Source organism: Rhizophagus irregularis, chromosome 4, assembly GCF_026210795.1.
Source record: "Rhizophagus irregularis chromosome 4, complete sequence".
In the NCBI taxonomy this organism is placed as follows: Eukaryota; Fungi; Glomeromycota; class Glomeromycetes; order Glomerales; family Glomeraceae; genus Rhizophagus; species Rhizophagus irregularis.
The window spans coordinates 1,746,386-1,773,333 of NC_089432.1; the positions used below are offsets into that span (position 1 = coordinate 1,746,386).

The 26,948-nt window shown below is 24.0% G+C and overlaps 5 protein-coding genes across 5 annotated transcripts; 3 read left to right on the top strand and 2 right to left on the bottom strand.

Annotated features, from left to right (window-relative positions):
* Positions 1 to 4,889: 4,889 nt before the first annotated feature.
* Positions 4,890 to 10,099, top strand: OCT59_023748 (uncharacterized protein; the record flags this gene model as incomplete). Its single annotated transcript, XM_066134930.1, has 9 exons — positions 4,890 to 5,109; positions 5,285 to 7,972; positions 8,044 to 8,151; positions 8,229 to 8,400; positions 8,474 to 8,890; positions 8,978 to 9,104; positions 9,187 to 9,311; positions 9,387 to 9,653; positions 9,739 to 10,099. The coding sequence occupies 9 exons, from the start codon at positions 4,890 to 4,892 to the stop codon at positions 10,097 to 10,099; spliced, it is 4,485 nt and encodes a 1,494-aa protein (XP_065991008.1).
* Positions 10,100 to 10,269: 170 nt separating this feature from the next.
* OCT59_023749 (uncharacterized protein) lies at positions 10,270 to 11,843 on the bottom strand. Its single transcript, XM_025332557.2, has one exon. It carries the CDS (start codon positions 11,817 to 11,819, stop codon positions 10,440 to 10,442), a length of 1,380 nt encoding a protein of 459 aa, XP_025170379.1. The 5' UTR covers positions 11,820 to 11,843; the 3' UTR covers positions 10,270 to 10,439.
* Positions 11,844 to 14,489: 2,646 nt separating this feature from the next.
* On the top strand, positions 14,490 to 18,864 carry OCT59_023750 (uncharacterized protein; the record flags this gene model as incomplete). Its single annotated transcript, XM_066134931.1, has 8 exons — positions 14,490 to 14,583; positions 14,680 to 16,725; positions 16,803 to 16,931; positions 17,019 to 17,187; positions 17,262 to 17,880; positions 17,952 to 18,076; positions 18,157 to 18,423; positions 18,498 to 18,864. The coding sequence occupies 8 exons, from the start codon at positions 14,490 to 14,492 to the stop codon at positions 18,862 to 18,864; spliced, it is 3,816 nt and encodes a 1,271-aa protein (XP_065991009.1).
* Positions 18,865 to 19,989: 1,125 nt separating this feature from the next.
* On the bottom strand, positions 19,990 to 21,453 carry OCT59_023751 (uncharacterized protein; the record flags this gene model as incomplete). The annotated part of the gene is made up of 1 exon (XM_066134932.1): positions 19,990 to 21,453. One exon carries the CDS (start codon positions 21,451 to 21,453, stop codon positions 19,990 to 19,992), a length of 1,464 nt encoding a protein of 487 aa, XP_065991010.1.
* A 3,594-nt stretch (positions 21,454 to 25,047) lies between these two features.
* Positions 25,048 to 25,674, top strand: OCT59_023752 (uncharacterized protein; the record flags this gene model as incomplete). Its single annotated transcript, XM_066134933.1, has 2 exons — positions 25,048 to 25,410; positions 25,477 to 25,674. The coding sequence occupies 2 exons, from the start codon at positions 25,048 to 25,050 to the stop codon at positions 25,672 to 25,674; spliced, it is 561 nt and encodes a 186-aa protein (XP_065991011.1).
* Between the last annotated feature and the right edge of the window lie 1,274 nt (positions 25,675 to 26,948).

A 26,948-nucleotide genomic window follows, 5' to 3' on the forward strand; every position in this document is an offset into this window, starting at 1 on the left:
GTATCACGTAATTCGGGCTGGCACTATAAAGTTTCGATATTACACCGGGTTGAGCACCCGGTTGCACTCGCTTTACAGCTGTTTCCATAAGACCTGGGACAAACTAAATTTTTCCGATCCGCCGATCTGCCGATCCAGTATTTTTTAGCTGGACACGTGATCCAGATTTAATAGTTTGATTTGTAAAATAAATAACAACTGAACCGGATCGGTGGGTCGGCGGTCGGGTTCAAAAATTTATTTTATCCCAGGTCTTATGAAAACAGCTGTAAATGCAAACCGGTTTTTGCAGTATGAATCCGGATTGAACCAAATCGTAAAAAAAAACGGGTGGAACCGGTTTAAAAACCGGATGGTGCATCCGGTTCCAATGGAAGATGAAAAAAAGTGATGGGAAGATGATGAGGAGTAAAAATTTATAAAATTTAATAAAAAATTTTCCAATAAATTTTCAATCAATTTTCTATAAAAAAAAAAGGATCTTTAATGAAATTCTTTATTAAAAAAAAAAATTTCAAGCCAAAATTCTCGATACACTTATCAAAAAAAAAACTATTTTCAATAAAATTTTCTATTAAGATTTCTAAACAAAATTCTCCATCAAAAAAAAAAAAATCTTTACCGAAATTCTCTATCAAAAAAAATCTCCCCTGTTAAAAAATTTACACTAACGAAATGAAATTCTATGATGAAATTTCTATCAAAAAAAAAAAAATTCTCAGCGAAATCTATTAAAGAAAAATTCTTTAATGAAATTCTCTAACAAAAACAATCCCCTTATTAAAAAAAATTCTCTAATAAAATTCTCCGTCAAAAAAATACTTTCGCCTATTAAAAAAAAATTCCAAAAGAAATTCTTTATCAAGGAAAACTCCCTCCCATTAAAAAAAACTCACTTGTTAAAAAAATTTTCTAACGAAATTATCTATCAAAAAAAAAAATCTTCCCTAATAATTTTCACAAAAAAAAAAAAAAATCTCAATGAATTCTCTATCAAAAAAAAAAAAATCTCTCCTGTTAAAAAAAATTGTTCCAATAAATTTAATAAGTATATGTCAAAAAAACAAAAATCTTATTAAAAAATAATTCTCCAATAAATTAAAGTTTTTAACGAAATTATCCATCAAAAAAAAACTCAGAAATGTCCCTATCAATAAAAAAATTTTCTAACGAAATTTTTTATCAAAAAAAATCTTTTTATTAAAAAAATTCCCAAAGAAATTCTATCAAACAAAGCCTTTGCCTATATTAAAAATAAAAATTCTCTACAAAATTTGTTTATAAAAAAAAAGCCAATAAAAAAAGATAAAATTTTTTTAAAACTACGCTTAACTTAAAAACATGTGACCAACAAAGAAACTAATTTTTGACAAAGATAAAATTATCGTGTTTTTGCGCCTGATCTATGCTTACACATGAATTTTAAGTTTTGTAATACCCGTTCAGAAGAATTTCTACGTCCGGTATTAACTGTCGAAAAATATTTTTTAATAAAAAATAGAAATTTATTAAAGCCATTTTATAATAGCGGCGTCGCATAATTATACAATTTTTGATATGTTGAATTTTCTTATACTTAATTTTAATTCAGGTACTACATTCTAACGCTCACAAATGTATAGTTCATATTAGAAACCCGCTCTCGAATAAGATATATGAAATACAGTATATAATTCGATAATTTTTTTTTAATATAATCTATTTGATATTTTTTTTAATAATCGAAAACTCAGATTTTAAAAATAATAAGGGTTTTAAAGATATACAGTATTTATTTTTTCATGTTAGACTTTAATGCGTCTGTAATTAAATAGATATTAATTTTTCAAAAAGAGAAAAAGATAAATAAAAATGGAAAGTGATTTCCTTTTTTATTTGAATTTTTGAGTCAACTTTTCTTTATTACGAAGTAAGAAAAGAATAAATTAAATATGGCAAGCGATTTCCTTTTCTATCAAAAAATAATTTAAAGAAGGTTAGTTTCATCTATACTAACAAAATAGATAAATTATATTGATTTTCAATTCGTCATAATATTATTTGTTACGCATTTTAATATTGTTCCATTTTTTTTATTCTAGCAGATATTTTTAGCAGGTATACATGATGATTGATAGATTTTGTGCTACTTAAATATGATGAAACGTCCTTTCGGTGAAACATCTCTTCGGCGATGTTTTGATTAATATTTTCAAATCCGGAAATTTTAAATTAAAAGTCCGCAAACAGAATGGATTAGCTCTGTAATCGTATTCTAATTCAAAATTTTATACAAAAATTTTATCACTTTTTATTCATCTAAAAGATTTCACTAATAATTTTATTATTTTCACTATCAACATTCAAAATATTTAACTCTAACGTTAACAACTAGTTACTGTATATTTTTCTATAAAAATATATACTTCAATAATTATACTAAATAAATTCGCTTCTCATTTCAACTTTATTCTTTATCATGACAGAAAATAAGTGTTTTCTGATCTTTGTAAAATTACATTTTCTTCTACTTTATTAATAAAGGATTTAGCCAGTTGCGTTCTAGTACTATACATTTATTAGGGTATATTGAAATAAATATACTTCATTTTTACAATTGAACATTCAATCATAAATGTACAATTTAGCCTATTCTTTTTTTTTGCATAATTTTACAAGGTTTCGCAGTTTTACGTTTACCGATCACCTAATGCTCGTACAATGCAAATAAATCTTAATAATGCACTATTTTAATTATATTTATTTGCCAAATTTTCTCATGTCGATCTTTATTATTATTATTTTTTTTTAGTTTAAACAAGTTAACGTTAAACATGTAATCATAATATTATTAGAACTGTAATATTACTGGTAGATCATGTGATTGTGTATTAAATATTCATGAGATTTATTATGACGATGCAATTTCATTTGGCTCGCTTCGCCCGCCGGAGTTTTTCTAGCTTAATCATAACTTACATTTTGTTTGCAAAATTTTTTATTTATATTTAACATATCTATAAAAAAAAAGAGAAATTACTCTTAACTAGCTATTAAACATAATTTTTTTTATCATTTGATCATTTTCGGTTTATTTTGCTTGTTAATCATTTTTGGCTTAGTTATTTCACTTATTAATCATTTTAAGCTTAATTATCTGATTGTTGTTTATTTTTGGTTCAAAAAAAAAAAATATGTATCTGAATATGTGATTTTTAAATATCCAATTGTTGATCATTTTTTAGCTGACAAAAAAAATCGTTAACGTTATTGTATTGACTTGAAATGACATGTGATTTCCATTTTAAGATGCTGATCCCCGTCTTCGTTATGATTTGCTGATTACATTATACATTTACACTAAATTCGAATCATTTTAATACGATTGGCAGCCAACAAATCATATAAATCATGAATATAAACATTACAAAATAAAAATTCTATCAACATTCAAATATAACAATAAATACTTAACCAATAAAAATTCAAAAAAGAATAGTTTAACGACATTACGGACGCAGTACATTTAAAACAATTCAAAAATTTATACACTTAAATTAAATATAATACAGCGTCCCTAATTTCGATTAATAATAAATTATAGTTCTATTGTCCTTAATCAATTTAAATTCTATTGTCTCTAATCGACTAATCAATTGAACAAAGAAATATGCCATAAGTTTTGAAACATACAAATTTACTTATCAATCATAATCTCACTTTTATTACGTAAATTTCATATACCCAAAAATGATTGATATACCCAAAAATGATCGTTATACCAAAAATGATCGTTATACCAAAAATGATTATTGTACCCAAAAATGATTGTTATACCTAAAAATGATTGTTATACCTAAAAATGATCGTTATACCAAAAATTTGTTGCATGTCGATATCAATAAACAAAATTTTAGGATTGGTATACTTTTAACGAAATACTTATAATAATAAATCCTTCACAGTTCATATATTAATAAATTTATTTTTATAAAATAAAAATATTAACCATGTAATCGAATAAACTGATTTTGTATTATACGATATTATTTTAGTTAATATGGCGAAAGTATTATATACCCATTATGGAATTTTTTTTTGTTGAATTCTCATTTGAACTGACAATATTAAATAATTCGGCTTTTTTTTAATATTGTTCTATTTTACTCATAGCAGACATTTCTAATTGGAACGAGTCAAATTAAGCCATTCTGCATTTATTATATCTATTTGTACCGCCATTTCTGCAAATAAATATAAATTATTATATAGAATAATAAAGTATTGTACACTTATTACTTTCATTGAAATTTTACTTTTAAGGGAACTGCTTAAATAAATTCCCGATTGAAATTCTAAGTTTTATGATAATCTTATTTTTTATTATGGGATACATTTTTGTCATTGTTCGCTGATCTGCAGTTGCTGTAAGTGATACACAGAACCAGTTGAACCAGTTTAGCAATTCTAAGATAACATTTTGATATTATCACGAAAATAAAAGTTTATTCACTAATAATTTTATTATTTTCACTATCATTTTTATGCGAAAATTTGAAGAATTACTAATTTTATCACGTGATCAAAATATTTGATTGCCTTATCGTTATTCAATTTTTATTTCTCCCGATGACAATTAATTTGTCCCTATTCATTTAAGTGAAACAATTAAGGAGTTAAATTATTACACACGTTTATTTTTATTTTTATTAGGTAAGAGGACAAAGGGGTAATATTTGTGATAAGATTCATATCATTTAGATTACCAAATTTAGGATTTTACAAAGTCAGTCTTGTGCAGACGCTGCAGATATTTAACCTTATAAATAAATTAAAGTGGGCATATGTGAAAAATAAATTTCTTCGTGAAATTTTTTTTTAAAAAATTCTTTTTTCACATCTTGAAAAACATGTCCCACAAAATTATTGTAATCGACAAAGAAGAAAAAGAATACTTAGATAAAAGTCAATATGACGATAAATACGATAAAATTCAATATGACGATGAATACGATAAAATTCAATATGACGATGAATACATCGTTGTAAAAGATTACGTTGACTTCAAAAATGAAGACACTCTTGTGGCCGTTAGTCCGGATGGTTCGATTGTAGCAACGTTTAATTCAGGTAAATTTATATTGTGTTTATGTACGCGTTAGCCTTTAATATGATTATTTTAATGAATTATAATAGCCTTTACCGCATATTTTCGTAATCATATCTTGTTTCGCTCAGAAAAATAAAAAAAAAGATAAATAAAAATAAAATAATGCAAAATTAAATTAAACTTATTTTATTTCAGATAGTTCTCGTATAACAATTACAAACGTGGCGATAAATAAAAAGGCAAAAATATCTTTTGATAGGAAGAAACTCTCTGACGATAACGTTAATTTTCTTGGATGGTCATTAGCAGTTTCGGATATCATTGACAATAACATCGTCTTTGTTGCAATTTCTTGCATAACTGAAGAAGACATGAATCCAAAAGAAGTTAATGAATTTCGAATGGCGTTTTTTCAAATAAAACAATTACGAGAACATATTTTTGCATTATTCAACCGTTATTTTATTGTCCTTTTCTTGCTCATTTTTGTTATTTTTTTCTTTCTTCCTATCCTTTTAAGTGTATTCATTCTCTGCCTTCTTGTTTTACTGTATTTATATAATTTCTTTCGTTTCCATGCGTCTTACTCTAGTGATGATGATATTGAACAATTTAAATTATCCTGGATTTCTAGCAAGGGAACGATACAACTATATAAATTCGAACTTAATGATTCCACTAACCTCTCTGATGCTCAAATATCTCCAATACACAAGAGCAAGCTTGGTGGAGTAATTGGCTTTTTAAAAACTTCTAAAACTTCAAAGAATAATGTAACACTCGTTTGCACGAATTATATCGGAATACATAAGATTAATATTAGACTAAGTGGAAAAAATGTTAAATCTGTTGTTAGCTATTTATTGCCTGGAATTATATATAAGATTATTATTAGACTAAGTGGAAAAAAAGTTGAATCTAGCTATTTATTGCCCGAAATTTTATATAAAAAACTAAAAAATGTTAAAGATGCAACTCATAATTTGGAATATCTTTCAAAATCTAGATATCAGGAATTTTTAATGGTTGATGTAAATAATCATCAAGCAGTGCAAAATATTGAAATTTATGATATCAATACTTTACAGTTGGTGAACGTTTTTTATAAATATCAAGATTCTTTGATTACCAAGAACAATAAACCTGGAATTTTTGCAATATCAACTGATTCAAGATTACTTGCTTATTCTTATGGAAATAATACCATTGCAATTTATTTAATGGAAAATGGTCTTGAGGTTGTTTTAAAAAAATTTGATAATATTTTTAAAATTAAATTTTTAAAATTTATTAAAGATGAAAAATTGTTCATTATTGAAAAAAAAAGAGAAGGTGGCGAGAAGTTACACGTTTGGGTTATATCAGGATGCTTAAATGATTATTTTTCATCCCCTATTCCATTATATAGTAGTTTTGCATTATTGAAACATGAGTATAATTCAGTAATTTTTCTTAAAGTTGAGGATGATGACGATAAGAGCCAGTTTAAAAATTTATGCGAGAAACTTATAAAAATGCCCACATCTTTTGGAGATAAGGATTTTGTAACTGAATATAAAAAATGTATACCTGATATGGAACCATGGATTGAAAATACCTATACACCTGATACGGAACCATGGACACGTGGATTTCTTAACAATGACAAGAAATTCCTTCTTATAATCGGTCAAAAGAGTATTCAGCTTTGGAAATCTAAATCACAAAATTTTAAAGATTCCGAAGATTTTAAAAGTTTTGAAAATTCGGACCTCGTTTATATTTTCATCAGCAAGACTTCATTCAAAAGCAGGCCTAAATTTCAAATTAAGAATGACATGACAACTGTCATAATTGACGCATGTAAATCACTGGCTTATCTATATACATTAAATAATACTAATTTTGAAGACAAGTGTCAAAAGTATGTCAGTGGAATCACAAATATTATTAGAGACTTCATCAAAAAATATCCTAATAATTGGAAACTTATGGAAGTTCAATACCCTTTAATGGCATATCTAATTATTTCGCGTTCATTTTCTTTAATAAAATGCATTCTGTTTGGAGACAATAGTCAAAAGAAGAATGCTAGTTCGCTACATAAACCACAAAGCAAATGTGTTTCAGATTATGATATTGATTTGGATTTGAATTTAAATGATTTGAAATTAAATAATTTGGACTCAAATGATTTGGATTTAGAAAATTTTAATAATTTGAAATTAGGAAAATTGGATTTAAATAAATTGAAATTAAATGATTTGAAGTTAGATAATTCGAAATCAGCTTTGAAATTTAAGATATTGGAATTAAGTAAGAAGAAATTAAATGATTTGAATTTAGAAGATTTGAATTTAGAAGATTTGAAAAAGTTGAATTATTTGGATTTAATTGATTCGGAATTAGCTTCGAAATTAAATAATTTGAAAATAAATGATTTGAAAATAAGTAATTTGAATTTAAATGATTCGGAATTAGCTTCGAAATTAAATAATTTGAAATTAATATTAAATGGTTTGAAATCAACTGGTTTGAATTTAAATTCTTTGAATTTAAATAATTTGGAAGATTTGAATTTAATTGATCCGGAATTAGCTTTGAAATTAAATAATTTGAATTTAAATAATTTGAAATTAAATGATTTTAATTTAGTTGATTTGAACTTAGATCGGAAATTAAATATTTTGAAATTAAAATTAGATAAGTTGGAATTAAATGATTTTAATTTAAATAGATTGAATGATTTGAATATAATTGATTCGGAATTATATTCGGAATTAAAAGATTTGAAATTAAAAGATTTGAATTTAAATAATTCGAAATTAAATGATTTGTATTTATCTTTGAAATTAAAATCTTTGAAATTAAATTATTTGGAATTAGCTTTGAAATTAGATCAAGGTTAGTGTTTCCTATTTGTCATTATTCATTAATATTGAATGTAGTTTAACTTGGATATTTATTATTTATAGATCAAGATGCTGTTATACTGACATATCTTCTAGAGTATTATTCTGAAAATGCTAAGGATCACATTGGTTGGATGAATAATGTTAAAGAAATTTTTCCGAAATTACCTGGTAAATTTATTATATACTGATTTTGTTAGTTTTTATTTGTATATTTTTTTAATTGATAATGATTAATACTCGTATAGAAAATTATTCGGAATTATTATTTTATAAACCTTGTTTTGGGGGAGTGAAATTCAACTTTTTAAATAAAAGATTTAAAACATCATATGATTCATTAAAATTTAAAGTACATTTGCCAGTTACACGGCTTATAGAAGCGAAATCTGCAAGTTTTCTTCAATACGAAGTAATTAGGTAAGTAATAATTTAAAATGTTTAAAATTTTAAATCCATTATTAAAATTTTTAATTTTAAAAATAAAATATAGGAATGAAGAATTATCAAATATTTATATTGTACCATTTCTTTTTAAAGAGACAACGCATGATTCAAAAGATGAAGACAAACGAATAATCAGAATAATTAAAAAATCTTTTCGTTTATTGTTAAGATTATTACTTCTACGGGGATACAGTTACAAAGAATCTAGCCAATTTTTCTCATTTCTTCAAAAAAATCAACATAAGGGCAACCGGGAATATTTTAATGCTCCAATAGTCGAAGCATTTATAACTTCAAAATGGTTGCAGGCAAGAAATCATTGGGGGATACGTTTAATGTTTTATACTACATTTTTATTCTTATTTTCATTCCTTTCTCAACTTTTCTTAAGTGATAATGATTATCAAAATAAGCACAATGCTACGTTTATGACAGTGGTTGGAATATTTTATTATGTTGGAACGTATTTATTAATAATTGAGTTTATGCAAATATATAGGTATAGATTAAATTACTGTAGAAATGTATTTAATATATTTGATCTATGCAGTATCGTGTTGGGAATAAGTGTTTTCACTCTGATATTTGTAAAATCATTTAATGAAACTAGTGGAATTAATCATAAATATATTGTTGTCTTATTAACGGTAACTACTCTAATACTTTGGACTGAAATGGTGTGTATAATAATCATTATGTAAAATTTTATTTCACTTATAATAATGTTGTTTTAATTATAATTTGTTATTCGTTCTCAAGCTTTTTCGGTTACGATTATTTGCGGAAGTGGCATTATATATATTTATTTTTGAAAATATTTTAAAAAAGATTATGCCATTTTTTGTGTTTATGGTAATTTTAACAATCGGATTTGGACATTCAATGTAATTTTTGTTTTTTTATTTGCATTATAGTATTCAGTTTAAGTAAATTAACTTTTATTTTATTTATTATAATAGGTTTGTTCTTCTTGGACATCCATCACTTCTTGATTTAATTCCATCAGCTCCAACTTACACATTAGATAATGGAACTACTAATTTTACTTTAACAGGAGAAATTCCAGAAAATCCTTTTAACACAATATGGGATGCTATACTCTCCGCATACTATTGGAATACAATTGATTTTAGTGATTATGATTATTGGCCATTAAAGTTATTTGCTTTCATAGCAAATGTTATTTTAGTTCTTGTCTTATTAAATATGATCATTGCATTGATGAAGTAAGTATTACTATCTAATAATTTGAATATAATATTATTATAATATTTTATTTGTCTAACTCGATTTTACAAAATAATATTTTAGTGATGCATTTACTAAAGCAAAGGAAGATGGTACTGATGGACTTTTGTTATTTAGAACAGATCTTATTCATGATTATGAGAGTACTCACTTTAGCGAATTACATAATGGTCCATTATATATATGTTTTCATCAAGATTCTGATTTGATAAAATATTGGAAAGAAGCATCTCGTGTAGAACCAAAATTATACGAATGGTTTAAAGAGAGTATGGATGAAGAAATAAAATTTTATGATAAAAACATTGAAGATTGGTATAAACTTATCTCAGGTACACCTTATAATAAATATCGAGATATATCTGAAAATGATATCTGGTTCTTGATGAAAGAAAGTATAAAATTTGATGATGAAAAACATTGAAGGTTGGCATAAACTTATCTCAGGTACTGCGCCTTATAATGAAAATCAAGATATATCCGAAGATGATCTCTGGTTTTAGTTCTCTTTTTAAATTTATTTATTTTTGATGTTTAATTTTAAGATATTTTATTTTAATAAAGATAAATTAACATATAATATATGAATTATTTATAAAGTACTGACATATTATATTATGGTTTATTATTAATTTTAAATACAAATTTTCACTTCAATATTTTATTTAATAATTTTTGACGAAATTTGTAAATAGATATAAAATTTTAAACATGGTATTAATATATTTAATATGTACTATATAATAAATAAATAACTTGGTTAATTAAATCCATTCAAATCCTTCATCAAAATTAACATTATTATTATATATTTTCACTCTCCCTTTCTTTTTATATTTTACTATCAAATCTTCAACATTTTTTACTCGACTTAATTGTAATAACATGGGATGTTTACCTTTCCAATTTTCAAAAAATTGTTTTAAAGAACCTAAATTAATTGATACATAAGAATAAAATTTAAATTTAAATAAACTATTTGGTGAAGATTCAGTTAATATTTTAAATAAATTATCCCAATCAAATGCTGCTAAACTATCAATAATAATAAATAATCCATTTAAATAATTACAATTAATTATCAATTTTTCTAATTCTGAAATATTATCATTTAATAGAATTAATTTAAGATATTTAAGAAAAGGACAATTATTATAAATTGCTTGAATAATTCTATTATTACTATAAACATTACCAAATGTAGAATCAATTTTTATTTCATTAAGAAAACCTCCTGTACTTTTAATTAAAATTGTTGAAACTTCGATAGAAACACTTTTAGTTCTTAAAATACGTAAATAAGGTAAAGATAAATTCTCCAAATAATCCAATGTTGTATTTTGAATATTATCCAATTCTAAAACTTGTAAATTAATGAAAGATGTAAGAATTTTAGTGAAAGGTGATTTATTTATTTTAATATATTCTATAGTATTTGAATGATTAATCAATGAATTTTCAAGAATTTCACCAAATGATTTATCATCATAAGTGTATGAAGGATAAATTAAATTGATATTTAATAAATTTTTTTGGGATTTAATTAATTTAATAATTCCATTATTATTATTATTATCTTCACCAACAATAAGTTCCAATTCTTCAATAGATTTACATATTTTCATTATTCCAATTAAAATATTATTATTTACACAAGTACTACAACTAAGAAATTTAATATCTGAAAAATGATCTTTTGCTTTAGGAATAAGATGTAATTGAAAATCAAATTTATAAGGTATAGAAATATGAGTAAATTTAGTATTTCTTTTAATAAAAAGGGTAATAATTTCTTTCTTAATACTTTTCATTTCAGATTCAATATCAATAATACTGATTATTTTTTGAATATTACTTAAATTTAAATGTTTACAAAAAATAATATAATTAAATAAAGGTTTTTGATATATAATATTGGGTTTTAAACTAATTTTTGATTTATTTGATAAATGTGAAATAATTATATTTGATAATAATTTTTCTTTTTCAATATTTAAATTGTATCCCCAAGGATTTCTCCATAAAATTGGAATAATTGTTTCACACCAAGTTCTATTAATTAAAAGGCATGAATGAAGAGTTCTTTTATCATATTGTAACTCTTCGAATATTAAATAAAGAACATCCCTATCTAACTTGGGCATTTTGAGAAGGAAGTTTTAAAAGACAGACGACGGGTCGAAACAATCGACACAAATATTTATTAATGTATGTTACACGACGTATCATATCTGTAATGTTTGTAGTAAATGAAGTCACAAGTTCTGATGATCATTCGTATGTTGATCCAAGGACCTTTTATATACATCAAGGTGCTGTTCTTGATAGATAATTATGGTATATCGCTCAAATTATGAAAACACAAACAATCATATTCCCATAGAACATTGAAAATTGCCTTGTTAAAAGGCATTATTAAAAGTAAATAACAGAACAATATATCGATTGCTTTGCGCTAGCCGCAAATTCAAATACGGGCCTGATAAGCCTGAATTAAAAATTAAAAAAAGTTCATAAAGCTCATCCGTGTAAATTAGGTGAATACACTTTTAGCTATATATAGCATTCACTATTAAAGGTTAAAGGTTAAATCATTATTATAAATAATCGTAATTATACTATTTTCACCGTTTGAAAATGTCTTATGTTGCTGCTATCGTAAATTTGAACCAAAAAAAAAAAAAATTAAAGAAATTGTTCTTTACAACGAAGACGCGAAATTCAAAATATTAACCATGTCTTCAATTAATTTGTTAAATTTTCAATTTATTTATTATTGGGGTATCAAACTATTTTTAAAAAAGCGAGGAAAAAATAGTTAAATATTATACCATTTATTACATTTAAGCTCATTTTATTTAACGATCGGACCTGGTAATTTTTTGGACCCTAGTATAATAGATAATTAGAGATCGGCACTCATTTACTAGCTCTATGTAACTTTTCAGGGCTGGATTTACGTAATGCCGCCTGGGAGTATCTAAAAAGGAAAGATCGACTTTTTGTTTTTATACGCAAAAAAATCATTTCATGTAGTATTATTTGGCGATGTTATTTAAAAATGATAATTGAATTGATGGGTATATAATGTATTCATATATATATAATATTTACCAACAAATTTTATAAAATAAAACAATTAGTTTAGTGAAATACTGTAATTATTTGACTTTTATGTATAAAGAACTTATTGAAGGATTTGATATTCCCTCTCGCCATATAAAATAATTAACCAGACCATTGGTCCAAATAATCATTGTTCCTCATTTTTGAGGTATTTTCATAAGCATCTTTGGATCTGAAAAATAACTATTATCGTCCAGATTCATATTCTAGACTATAATAATTATATGTATAAATTAATATAATTTGTTTCTCAAAATCTTTTTTGATACATTTTTATGTACAATAAGTATAATGGCAACGTTACACTTGATCATATGGTACTATGACACTATTTATTTATTTACGGTATTTTTTATTTTGACGTATTGTGTATGCGTAGTAAGCGCAGCGTGTATCTTTTTTTTTTTAATAAAAATGTTTGGAATTTACTATACTTACAGTATATAATGAGTTTATATATAATGCTGGTCGTAAGTTATAGATTTAATTGTTATAATTTATTTTTTTGGCGTCTAAATTATTTAAACCATTTAAATTATCAAATTTCAATGTCGAGAAAAATCCGTCTTAATATTATAAATTTATTTTTTTTGGATGAAAGTAATTTTTTTTAGTAAAAATAGTTACCATTTTTTTCCTAGAGGCGGTTTAAAAATTTATTTATTTTTTTTTAACTTTGGAAGGTAATTTAGAACTATCAAGGTATTGAAAGTCACATTATAAGAATAAACAGCAAATCATAATTGCGGATTAGAAAAAGGTATTAGCAAATTTTTCTATTATAATATTCCGTAAAATATGTATGACAAATATTAATCATTGTAGACTATTACGTATAAAGCAACATGTGATGATCATTATTAAAGCATGACCTTCAAGACGTAATAATTTCAAACACAAAATTAACGGTAATATCCGATGATCAGACTTTTGTAACATAACAGAGCCTGAGTAATACATAATCAGCCAACAAAGATCAGCACTTAGCAGTTAAATTTTTTTTAAGAAATAAATAATTAAGTTTATTTTTAGGATAATTCAGACTATAATATGGTTATTATAACTAAAAATATTATTCATTTAGAGAAATAATTTTTTTTTACCTGCACTATTACCTTTTTATGCATTGTTCGGTCTGGTTAAGCGCCCATATATAGTACGACTTAGAACTTCGGTTTTAAAGATATAGTAGGAGGTAGGACTCATGAAAGGTACAAATTAACCCTAATTATGCATATTTACGACCGAGAAAAAATTATTTATTATTATTTAACCCAGAATTTTGATATTGGATGGCACTTTTTTGAAACCTGAATGAAATCAATGAATTCTTCCGGTCCGGAAAAGATCGGCACATGTTAATTGCATGGAATATTCTATTTCAAAATCCTTATTGTTTACTTATTTTAGCTAGAAACCATACTATAAACGACTATCAACAATTTGATGGCACATGACGTAAGCATGACCAAAAATATTAATACTAAATAACCGGCACAGCCGTGGTACATACCTTTCCTTAATTTGTAACTTAAATGAACTGGACTTTAAAATAAAAAAGTATTAATCTTGAATCTTAATATTATTAAAGGTGAATATATCTTTATCAGAACCCGTAAGTGAACTGTAAAAAAAAATATTTTTTTTTTTGAAATATTTTTTTTTCGTTTTATACAAAAAGAGATAATATGACAGAAGATCTGGAAAATGGAAGTTACGGAGAAAAAATAACTTATGTGTCCATTAGTCCGGATGGCTCGTTAATTGCAACGTTCAATCCATGTAAGTTATAAATAATTTATTATATATATATATATGTATATACTGTAAATAAATAAAAATAAAAAGGTTAAAATTTTTCTGTCTTATTTTTTATAGATAAATCTTGTATATCGATTGAGAATGTCTTAGAAAATGAGAAAAATGATAAAGCGATGGATTCAAGGACAGTAAAAACAACAATAGAGGTTGATAATAATCAATTCTTTGATAAAAAACCACAAAATATTCTTGGGTGGTCTTTAGCAGTTTCAGATATCATTGACAATGACGCTGGCTTGGTCGCAATTTCTTGTATAACTGACGATGATATGAATCAAGAAGAAACCATTGAGGAAGGCAGTTTTCAAAAAGCTTATTTACGATTATCTAGTATCAATATACGCGAGATTCATTACTCTCTCCTTCATATTCCTATCGAAATTGTTTCTTATTGTACCAATTTGTTTTTTATTGATCCAAATCCTGTTTCGAATCCTCTTCCTTACGTACTATTTATAGGCATTCCCTTTCTCATTCTCGCCTTGCCTGAATTCTTTTACGTTTCCAAAATTCTAAGAGGTGATAGTAAGCAATATCAATTATCTCGGACTTATAGTAAAGGGATGATAAGACTTTTTAAATTTTCACTTAACAAAAATTGTTACGACAATGGCACTTCAATATTTCATCTTGGTGGAGTTGTTACCTTTTTAAAAAGTTTTAAAAAGAATAGTGCAACACTTGTTTGTACGAATTGTGTTAAGATAAAAAAGTTTAAGATTAAATTAAGGAAAAATATTTCTGTATCAAAAAGTAATACATATTTATTACCCGAAAATTTATTTAAAAAATTAGAAAATATCAAGGATGCAAAAATTAATTGGAAATATATCTTAAAATCTAGATATCAGGAATTTTTAATGATTGATACGAATGATCATCAAAAGATAAAAAATATTGAAATATATAATATTAATACTTTACAGTTAGTAAATGTTTTTCATAGACATCGTGAAGAAGATTTTTTAATTTCAAATGATAATGAACCTGGAATTTTTTCAATATCAACTGATTCAAGATTATTTGCTTATTCCTATGGAGATAATATTATTACAATTTATTTAATGGAAAGTGGTCTAGAGGTTGTTTCAAAAAAATTTAATGATATTTGTGAAATTATATTTTTAGAATTTATTGATGATGATAAAAAATTATTCATTATTGAACAAGGCAAAGGTGGTGATGTGAAATTTCATATTTGGCTTATGTCAGGATGTTTAAATGATTATTTTCCTATTCCCAAAGATGATATTACTTTATCAGATAATATTTTTACTTTATTGAAATATGATGAACATTATTATACTATAGCAAAAGCAAATGGGAAAGTAGTTTTTCTTAATGATAAGGACAATGAGAATCAATTTAAAGTTATACCAGAAATGTTTATAAATATGGACACTTTTGATGAAAATAACAGCATAATTGATAAGCATGAGCATATATATTATTCACATGATATAGAACCATGGAATGATAAAGCTGAATATATTAGTGGTAGATTTCTTAACAATGACAAGAAATTCCTTCTTATAATCGGTCAGAATAGTATTCAACTGTGGAAATCCAAGTCACAAAATTTTAAAGATTTTGAAGATTTTAAAAGTTTTGAAAATTCGGACCTCGTTTATATTTTCATCAGCAATATTCCATTCGAAAGCAGACCTAAATTTCAAATTAAGAATGACATGACCACTATTATAATTCACGCATGTAAATCACTTGCCTACCTATATAATCATAGACATATAAGACGTGTTGATTCTAAAGAAAAACATCAAAAATTTGTTAGCGGAATCAAAAATATTATTAAAGACTTTATAAGAAAATATCCTGATAATTGGAAACTTATGGAAGTCCAATATCCTTTAATGGCGTATCTAATTTATTCACGTTCGTTTTCATTAATAAAATATATCTTATTTGGCACAAATGGTCAAACTAGTTCTCAAGAGAAAAATACCGAATTGTTACACAGACCTCAAAAAAATTATGTCTCCTATCCATATTATCATGAACTGAGATTATATGATGATTTTAAATTAGAAGACGAAGATCTAATATCAACTAATGATTTGGAATTTGCTTTAAAATACTGTAAAGGTTAATATTCTAGTTCTTCTTTACCCTATCGTTATTATTTATCACATTTTTAACTTAAACAATTTTTCATTTATTAGATCGAGATGCTGTTATTTTAGCATATTTATTAGAATATTATTCTGAAAATTCCATGACTCATATTGGTTGGATGATAAATGTTACAAAAATTCTTCCAGAATTATCTTTATCTAATCATGATTATTATGGTATATTATTCAATAATTTTTTTTTATCATTCTAAATTTTCTAATTATTGTTACTTTTATTAAAATTCATCTTAACTATTTATATAGCTAATTATATGGATTTATTACTTTATAAACCTTGCTTTGGAGAAATGAAGTATAATTTTCCAATTAAAAGGTTTAAAGAATTATCAGTTCATCAAGATGCAATTAAAGTATATATGCCACTTACTCGGCTTTTATCACCGAAAGAAATCTTTGGATATAAAAGAATGAGGTACTAATATATTTCATTAGTATTTAATGCTAATTTTTTTAAATGTTTATTGATATTGGTTTTATTTAATATAGAAATAATATATTGCCCGATATTTATATGGTTCCACTTTCAAATTTTACGTCTTACAATCCAAAAGCTAAAGAAAAAACTAAAAAAACCTTAATTGGAACATCAATAGCCAGTTTACGTTGTTTGAGAAGTATATTAATTCCACCTTATTATAGGGATTTAAATGCTAAAGATTTTAGTCCATTTCTTCAAATTGAAAAGAATGAGAATGAATTTTTTAATATTCCATCTATGGGAGCAACTATAAATTCAAGATGGCGTCAAGCAATGAAGTATTGGGTAGGACCTTTGGGCTTATACATAGTATTTTTAATTATATTTTCAACACTTTCTCAGATTTATTTAAGTGATAATTTAAATTATGGCTTGAATATAACTATGATAGTGATTTTTTATTATATTGGAACATATCTGTTATTAATTGAGTTGATGCAAATGGTGAAATATAGAAGCAAATATTTTACAATATTCAATATGCTTGACCTGTGTAGCATTTTTTTAGGTATAATTGTTTTTACCTTGATATTATTAGTGAGAGTGTTTGATAAGGCAATTGGAATCAGTAATGAAACAATTATTGTTTTAACTACAATAACTATATTATTACTTTGGGTTGAATTGGTACGCTTAATAATTTTTATGGTTCTTTAATTATATAATTTATATATTAATTTTTTTATTTATTTTTTTAGCTCTTATGGTTTCGATTATTTTCTGTAATAGCAATTAATATATTTATATTTGGGAATATTTTAAAAAAGATTATACCATTTTTTGCATTTATGTTCATTTTAATAATTGGATTTGGACATTCAATGTAATTTTTGATTTTTTTTATTTTGTATTAATTCTATCTATTAAAAGAAAAGTAATTTCATTTTTTATGTTTATAAATAGGTTTATTCTTCTTGGACATCCATCACTTCTTGATGTATATCCATCAACTTCAACTTTCACATTAGATAATGGAACTGAAAATTTAACTTTAACAGGACCAAGCCAAGATAATCCTTTTGATACAATATGGGATTCAATACTTTCCATGTACTACATGAATACAATTGATTTGAATAATTATAATTATTGGCAATTAAAATTATTTGCTCTTGTTGCAAATATTGTTGTAGTACTTGTTTTATTTAACATGATTATTGCATTGATGAAGTAAGTAAATAATATTCTTATTAAATTTGTATTTATTTATAAATAATTATTTAACTTTTTTAAATTTTATTTAGTGATACATTTAATAATGCTAAAGAAGCTGGTAATCATGGACTTTTGATGTATAGAGCGGAACTTATTAATGATTTTGAAAGACTTGATATTTCTTATCATAGTCTAACATTCTATAATTCACCATATATCTGTTTTCATCAAGATCCTGAGTTAATGAAAAAATGGATGAAAAAATCTCAAGAATTTAGAGAAACAAAATTATATTCATGGTTTAATGAGAGTGTTGATAAAGAAATTATAACTTATGATAATGAAGATATTAAATCTTGGTATGAAGCTCTTATTATGAATAATGAAAATCAAGACTCTTTATCTATTATTTCTAGTTCATCATCAGCACCTGATCTTATGATACTCGGGTCCTAAATTTTTTATTTTATTTTTTATTTTTATTTTTATTTCATTTTATTTATTTTACTAATTAGAATGAATGTGTTTAATTATTTTTATTTTTGATTTAATTTTCATTTAATTTGATGGATGGACTTTATAGTTTTATTTTACCTTATTCATCATTAATTTTGTATTTTTGTGTGTACTATATAATTATAATGTAATCAATGTAATAATAAAAAAAATTCATTTCTATTTTAGAAAAATTAATAAATTATATATAAATTATATAAATTCAAAAAAAAATTTTTAAAAATGAGTTTTTAACAGGATATGTGTATTATTTGTTCTTAATTTATTATTTAGAATTTAAGTACTAGAACTATCAAGAGGAATTTATAAACAACAACAACTTTTTGATTAATAATATTATTGCTAAATGAGATTGTAATAAAAACTTAATATTTTCATTTTAGTTGATATTAGTTTACAAGATTACCTACCTAAATAATAGAATTTTTTTTAAACAAAAAAAAAAATGATATTAAATCACATTTCTGTTTTAATAAATAATTAATACAATTTGATTACTTTCTAATAGCATTATTATGAAGAGGTTATTCTTTAAGAAAAAATTTTCCTGTAAAGTCTTAAAATAATTTCAGCTTCAAATACAGGAACTCATTTGGATACAGAATTATTCTTTTGAATAAAAGATATCACTTTAATTTCAATGATTTGTATCATATTTCCTTAAAACTCCCAATGGTTTTCCTTATAATGTAATCTGTAATATCTCATATATCTCATTTGGTAACAAAGAAATAAAAATAAGTTTTGTGAACATAATTATTGTATTTTTTTTTCATCAAGAAATAATTTTGAATTAAAACAGTTTATATTTTTAATGAATATATAAATTTTTTTCGAAAGAAAATAATTGGTCAAACCAATTTTTTTTTTGTTAATTAATTTCTATAGTAATTATTACAATTAACAAATTTTTTATTTTATATGATGATACACAAATTATAATTAAAATTTCCGTATTACTGCTAATATTATTCAGTTACAATATTTAATCATAAACATTAAAAGTAAATATCTTGCATATAAATAGTATACAGTATAATAATATATCATATTTCATTAGGTTAATCAAAAATTTTTTTCCATTTTAATTTCAAATTTCTTAATAATACCTAATTTGACATATTTATCAAAAGCTATTTTTATATCCTCCATATCTATTTTTGATTCAATAATGCGATGATTAGAAACAAAAATAATCAGTGAAAATGATCTATATGATACATTATGATTTTGCCAGTTTTTAGAAAATTCCTCCAAGTCTTTAAGAAGACAATTTATTTGCTTTCTAAAATAACAATCTAAAATTAAAGTATGAAAATATTTTTGTGAATAATTTGTTAAAATCTTGAATAAGGTTTCACCACTTTGCCAATCCTCATAACAAAGTTTAATAATTTCTAAATGTTGACAATTATTTAAAATTAGTTTCAATAATTCTTCCTCCTCAATATTAGAGTATAAAATTCTAAGATTTGGACAATGTTTAGCTAGAGTTAAATTCATTAATGAACTATAGTAGTAAATATTAAGTATGTATAATTCTGTTAAATTTTTTCCATTAATTTCCAAAAATTTACATACACTGTGTACCAGCATATCAATGCCAGTGCCAGTTGAAAATATGTAATTGATTCTTAAAATCTTCAATTGTGAAAAATAAACATACTGTAATTGATCAAAAGCAGAATAATCAAAATATAAATCTATATGGAGTTCTTGTAAATTTTTGAACATGGCTATAAATGATAAGGTTATATTACACTTATATAATGCTAACTTTGTTAATGTTAAAGAATGCTTAATTAACGAAGTGGTTATTTTATCATCATAATTATTATAATGCTTAAGAATTACAATTTTTAGATTATTTTGTGAAGAAATTAAATCTGTTAACCAATTTGAAATTTGAGATTCAAAAACTATAGTTAATGATTGCATATTATGACATAGTTGAGTCATTTGATAAAATAATTCAAAACAAATATTCGAACCACATTTTAATTCTGTGAGACTTTCTAAATGAATTTTTGCTTCAGGTAAATAAATAAATTTAATATCTACTGAATTTGAATGCTTCAAATCCAAAACTTTTAATGATGTAATTTGATTCATAAACATTTTTAATATTTCTTGTGATAAGATTTCTAAAACAGATGATTGCTGATTTACAAGTAAATACTGAATCATTTTATTAATTTTACAAATTGAAATAACTTTGCAAAATGATGCATAATTAAACAATGGAGGCTTCCGAAACATAATGGTAGTATTAACACCATTCTTAATTAAAAGCTTTTTTGATTCTTTAGGAAGACAACTAATTAAAGTAGTAATAATTGATGCTGATATATCACAAGATTTATCATAAAAGTAAAATTTACAAAACTTCCAAAAATCCCTCCATAAAATTCTAACTGCAATTTCACAAAAAAGTTGATTAACTAATAGACAAGAATATAAAGTATTTTTATCATCATTTAAATATTCTAATATATCATTAAGACAATCATAAGGAAGTTGACAAGACATTTTATTTGTTTTTAATAAAATGTTGAATGATTTAAGGATGATAAATTAATAAACTAATTTAAGGATGATAATTTGTAAATTATTTAAGCAAACCTTCTCCACTCCATTTAAATGGAAATTAGTGTGTAACAAATTTTTCATGTTAGTTCAAAATTACTATTCACTTTATCATATTGCATACAAAATTACTAATAATTTTCCTAAATCGGAGATACTAGTCAAGATAATCAAGATGATTCATGATTGATCTTATATAAAATTGACTTTTGGTCCCGATGAATTTTGCATATTGTTATAAATATATGATTCAACCGGATGAACCAAGATAATTTTTTTTTGGATATCCGGATAAATACTTTGGTTAAAAAATATCCAGATTGACTCATGATAAATACAATTTTTTTTTTTAAAATCTAAAAATTCGATTTTTGATTTTTAGTTAAATTAATACTAATTTGATTTTATACTATAGCATGTAATTTGTAAAAAATGAAATACTTGTCTTTTAATTAAATGATTCCATGATTTTAAATATTTTTTTTTATAATTAGAATGGTTGTGTTGAAACATATATATACTCTTACTTTTGATTAACTAAAATATTTTTAATCTATAAATTTTTTATATAAAGTGATTTTTTCGTTGGCTAAAAATAGTCATAATGATTTTTATCGATAATTATTGTAATGTGTAAGTGGCAAAATGAAATTTGATAGTACATGTAGGATATTTTTGAAATAAAGATCATACCACTCATTTTTTATGAATTATTCGTAACCATTCTATATAGTATCTATTAAATAATTATTTAACTTTTGAAGTTGACAACATATTTACATCACCAATCCTATTGAATCCCTTGTCACATTTTTACTTTGTCATTTATTATTAATTCACATTTAATAAATACTTTTTAAATAACTTTAATAAAAAGAAATCATATTCAGGGTGGTTTAGTTATAGCACTTAATATGTACAGTTATTGACTTTAAAGTATATATTAAAACAGTGACAGTGCAAAATATTCTCTTTTGAGGCCTATATTAAATTTTCACTAAAAAAAAATAATTTTTATATTATAACATAAACGATTTATGTATATAATATTAGAAAAAATATTCATAAAAAATTTTATTTTAAAATGAAACTTTACTTATTGTGATATAATTTTTAACTGTAACTTATTGAAATATAGATCAAAAGCAAAAAGAATAAAAATCAAAGAAATTCTTGTTTATAAATTTAATATGAAAATTAATAATAAAACATCTCTAAACGTTTTTGAGCATTTTTCTGTCGAAAGGTGTTCTTCGTCACTATTCGTAATAGCCTTTCCAATCGTTCATCCTCAGCAGTACCTCTCAGATAATTCACGTCTCAAATACTTGATATACTGCAACGAATTTTGTACTCTTGTAATATTCTGTTGTTTAGAGCTTTTGCACACTCGTGTTGATATAACTAGGGACATAGGGAATATATCCGTCATGATTGATGAGCTTAATGCTTCCTTTTCGTACTCTATGAATAGAGATATGATAGTGAATACTGATTGATGATGTAAGAAAACAAACCCATTCGCTCATATTTATATTTTTGGAGAAAATATTTATGAATAATAAATTATAAATTTTGCTTGCTCTGATCATGATTCAGGAATAATAACATTCGCCATTTAAAATAAACAATAAAATATAATTATTATTTAAATCATATTATTTGTAATAAATAACAAAATAAAATAGCATTTACCTAATGTTTGTTATTTTCAATAAATTTCTTGGCCTTTTCTTGGATGTTTTTCAATATTTCCGTAATAACAAATTTTAAATTAAAGTCAATATTTTTGATAAGACAAAATTTGCAAAAAAAAAAATTTTTATGAAACATTTACTGAGCTAGAAGCTATATGTTAACAACTTCAATTGTCAAATAAATTGTATTACATCTGGCAAAGCCAATAATGATTTATTGAATAAACACGTTTTCATGTGACATGTGAGTGACATAAATATTAAAACATTTCTTATATTAAATAAAAACATTTCTTTATTTTTATTTTTTTACTACTAAAGTTGCAGAAAAAATTAAATAATAATTATTTTATAAAAAATAACAATGGCTATTTGAAAAGAATGTAATTTTGGGTATTATCAACAAGATGGTGAACTAATCGATAATTTTTGAAAAAGAAGTGGAAGAAATGATCAAAATAGATAATAATGATAATGACGGACTACTGAATAATGAGATAATATTAATAAATTATAATATTGCTTTAGATGATTATGTATTACATTGGAAAACAATATAATATTTGTAGATAATTGTAACTGAGCCAATTTTTGATAATCATCATCTATTATTAAGTAGATTGAAATAAAAAATGTTATAATATCATCGTTTTTTTTTAAAAAAAAGTGATGAAAATTTTTTTAGCTAGTAGACACAAAAATATTGGCACGTAGTGAATAATTTATATAATTTATTTAAAATTGTATTAAAATGACTAACATATTGTTGTTAAAGCTGTAAATTTTGCTAGTTTAATTTTAAAATTTTAATGATTTAATACGGATATACGATTAAAATATTTTTACTTATATAATAAATTAATCTCCAGAAAGACTTCTAATAGGAAGTCGATTTTTCAAAAAATATATATATATCACGTGGTATCACGTGGTTTTTATGACCACATCTGTCTAGCTTTTCTTTTAGTTTCTTTCATAAAGTATTTTTCATCTTTTTGTTAAAGGGTTTCTATTATTTTTTTTTATATCATTTCAAAATTTTGAAATTACTAAATCCAGAAATTTGATTGATATATATTGAGCATAATTTATATAATTATTAAAAACTAACCTATAAAGTTCATAATTCAGATCCGGCTTAAATACTTTTCGCGAGTTGAAGATCATGATATTTAAACTTTGATTCCAAATATCATTTCTTAAACATTAATTTATTTTTATTTATTAATTTTATTGATGAAGGTTGGTCAGAATGCTTAAATGCATTTAGGAGAGAGAATATATGATAAAAATAAAATGAACTGACTATCCTAAAAAGTATTAATCGTAAGAAAATGCTCTAATCTTAACCATAATATGTATGATAATACATTACGTCATTTACCATACACTGACTTATTACAAAACATGTTCATCCTATTTTCTATTAGACATCACACCATATAAAAGAAACGTAGGAACTAGGAACGTTATATTCACTATTTATGAAACTTCTTAAAATTATTCAGAATAGTATACTAACTTTATATGTTTAAAAAAAACTCTTTTTTAAAATAAAAATCGGATAATTGAACTATCTGGCGTATAACATTTTTTTTAAAAAATAAACAGTGCATGTTTCTGGATTATATTTGCAAAAAAAGCAAAAAAAAAAATGTATAAATATATAAAATTTGGTATAAAAAATCTACTGAACAAGAATATAATGAGGCACAAAATATTCTTGGATGACTATATGAAGAAATTTACCAAGATTTAGATAAATCATTATATTGATATGAAAAAGCAGCAAAGAATGGAAATAAATTCACACAATATAAATTAGGATGTTTTTATGAAAATGGTAAAGAAAAACAAAAGATATAAAAAAGCGATTGAATGGTATGAAAAATCAGCTAAACAAGGGTGTAGTTTTGCACAATATTGTTTAGGATATTCATTTGAAAATGGAGAAGGAATTGATCAAGATTTAGGAAATGCAATTTATTGGTACAAAAAAGCAGCTGAAGATGGAAATAGAACTGCACAATATAGGATAGGATATTTTTATGAAAATGAAAGAGGAATGCGAAAGGATATAAAAAAAGCAATTGAATGGTATGAAATATCAGCTATACAAGAGTATAATAATGCACAATGTGGTCTAGGATTTATACGAAAAAGGCAAAGGAATCGATCAAGATTTAAGCAAAGCAGTTTATTGGTACAAAAAACGCAGTAGAAAATGGATATGAAGCTACATATTATTGTTTGGGTAAATGTCATCAAGGTGGAACTTAAAGCATTTGAATATTATAAAAAATCAGCTGAAAAAGGATATTTAAATAGAATATATATACTTGGATGCTGTTATGGGAATGAGATTGGAACCGAAATTGATAATGAAAAGGCAGTTGAATTGTATAAAGGTGCTGCTAACAAAGGAAATAAAGATGCACAAAAAAGACTAGAAATGATGAGTTCATAATTTTACATTCTTTAATCAGTCTAATCATAATTTTATAATAGTTCAAAATCGGTTCTATCATTCTACTATTTTGATTATTTTTTTTATATTTTTTATTTTCTAAAATTATCATATATTTTGTATAATTTATTATTTATTCTATATTTTATCATATTAATATTACTATATTTATTATTAAAATGAATGACTTTAAATCTTTAAAATTACAAATTTAATTATTAAATAAAATATAACTTAAAGTCATCCTGGCGAAGCAAGTATTTCAAAATTGAATTGTATCACGTCATATTGATTGTGTAATGGTGGAGCCTTCGTTATGCGATTCAAGATTTGCACAGAACTGAAATATTGTGAGAAATAGCTTTTTTACATCCGTAGTATACAATTATCACGTGAAATAAGGATAAATTTAAAAAGAAATTAGAAAAATAAAATTGGCACCGAATAAATTAAAATTTGTCAAGGAATTGAGTTATATCAAAAATTTGGAATTATTTCTATTTTGATAAATGTCAAAGCCCTGCTACGGATAATTGCAGTTTTTTTATCCAATAAATTAAAGAGAATATTATTTTTATATTATTTTGTATAGCTTCTACTACTTTAAATAAAGATTATAGTAAATAACTTTCTATTTAATGATTTCTGCGTATTTTAATCATTTCAATAACAAAACAGTTTCTAAAATTAAAAAAAAACATTTTGCTTTCATATCCCACCTGAGTAGATCCGAATCGTTATCATGTCTCTTTACGTCATCTAATAACAAAATATCAAAGTAATTTCATATCTTATATATCTTATATACAATAATTTGATATATTATACTAGTAAGTTTTTTTATTAGATAAAATATTGATAATACTTTACATGTTAATTATGAGATTAGATACTGTAATATCGTTGATTTTATATGAGTAATAATGCAAACTAACATATTTTAATCATTATATACTTACGCCTGCAAATTTTCCATATAACTTAGACTTTTCAGTATACTTTTTTTATTGTCCGAAATAGGATCTTGTGTAACTATCGGAATTTCATTTTTGTTATGTATCACGCGTGATTAGATAAAATATTGATAATATTAATTATGGATTAGAGATTAGATACTGTGATATCGTTGACTTTATATGAGTAATAATGCAAACTAACATATTTTATCGATACGCAGTATATTATAATCAGTATATTTTTTATTTTTTATTTTTTTTTTGGTAAACGTATTTATTAATTTATTAGTAAATGTAACGCATCACAATACAAAATAA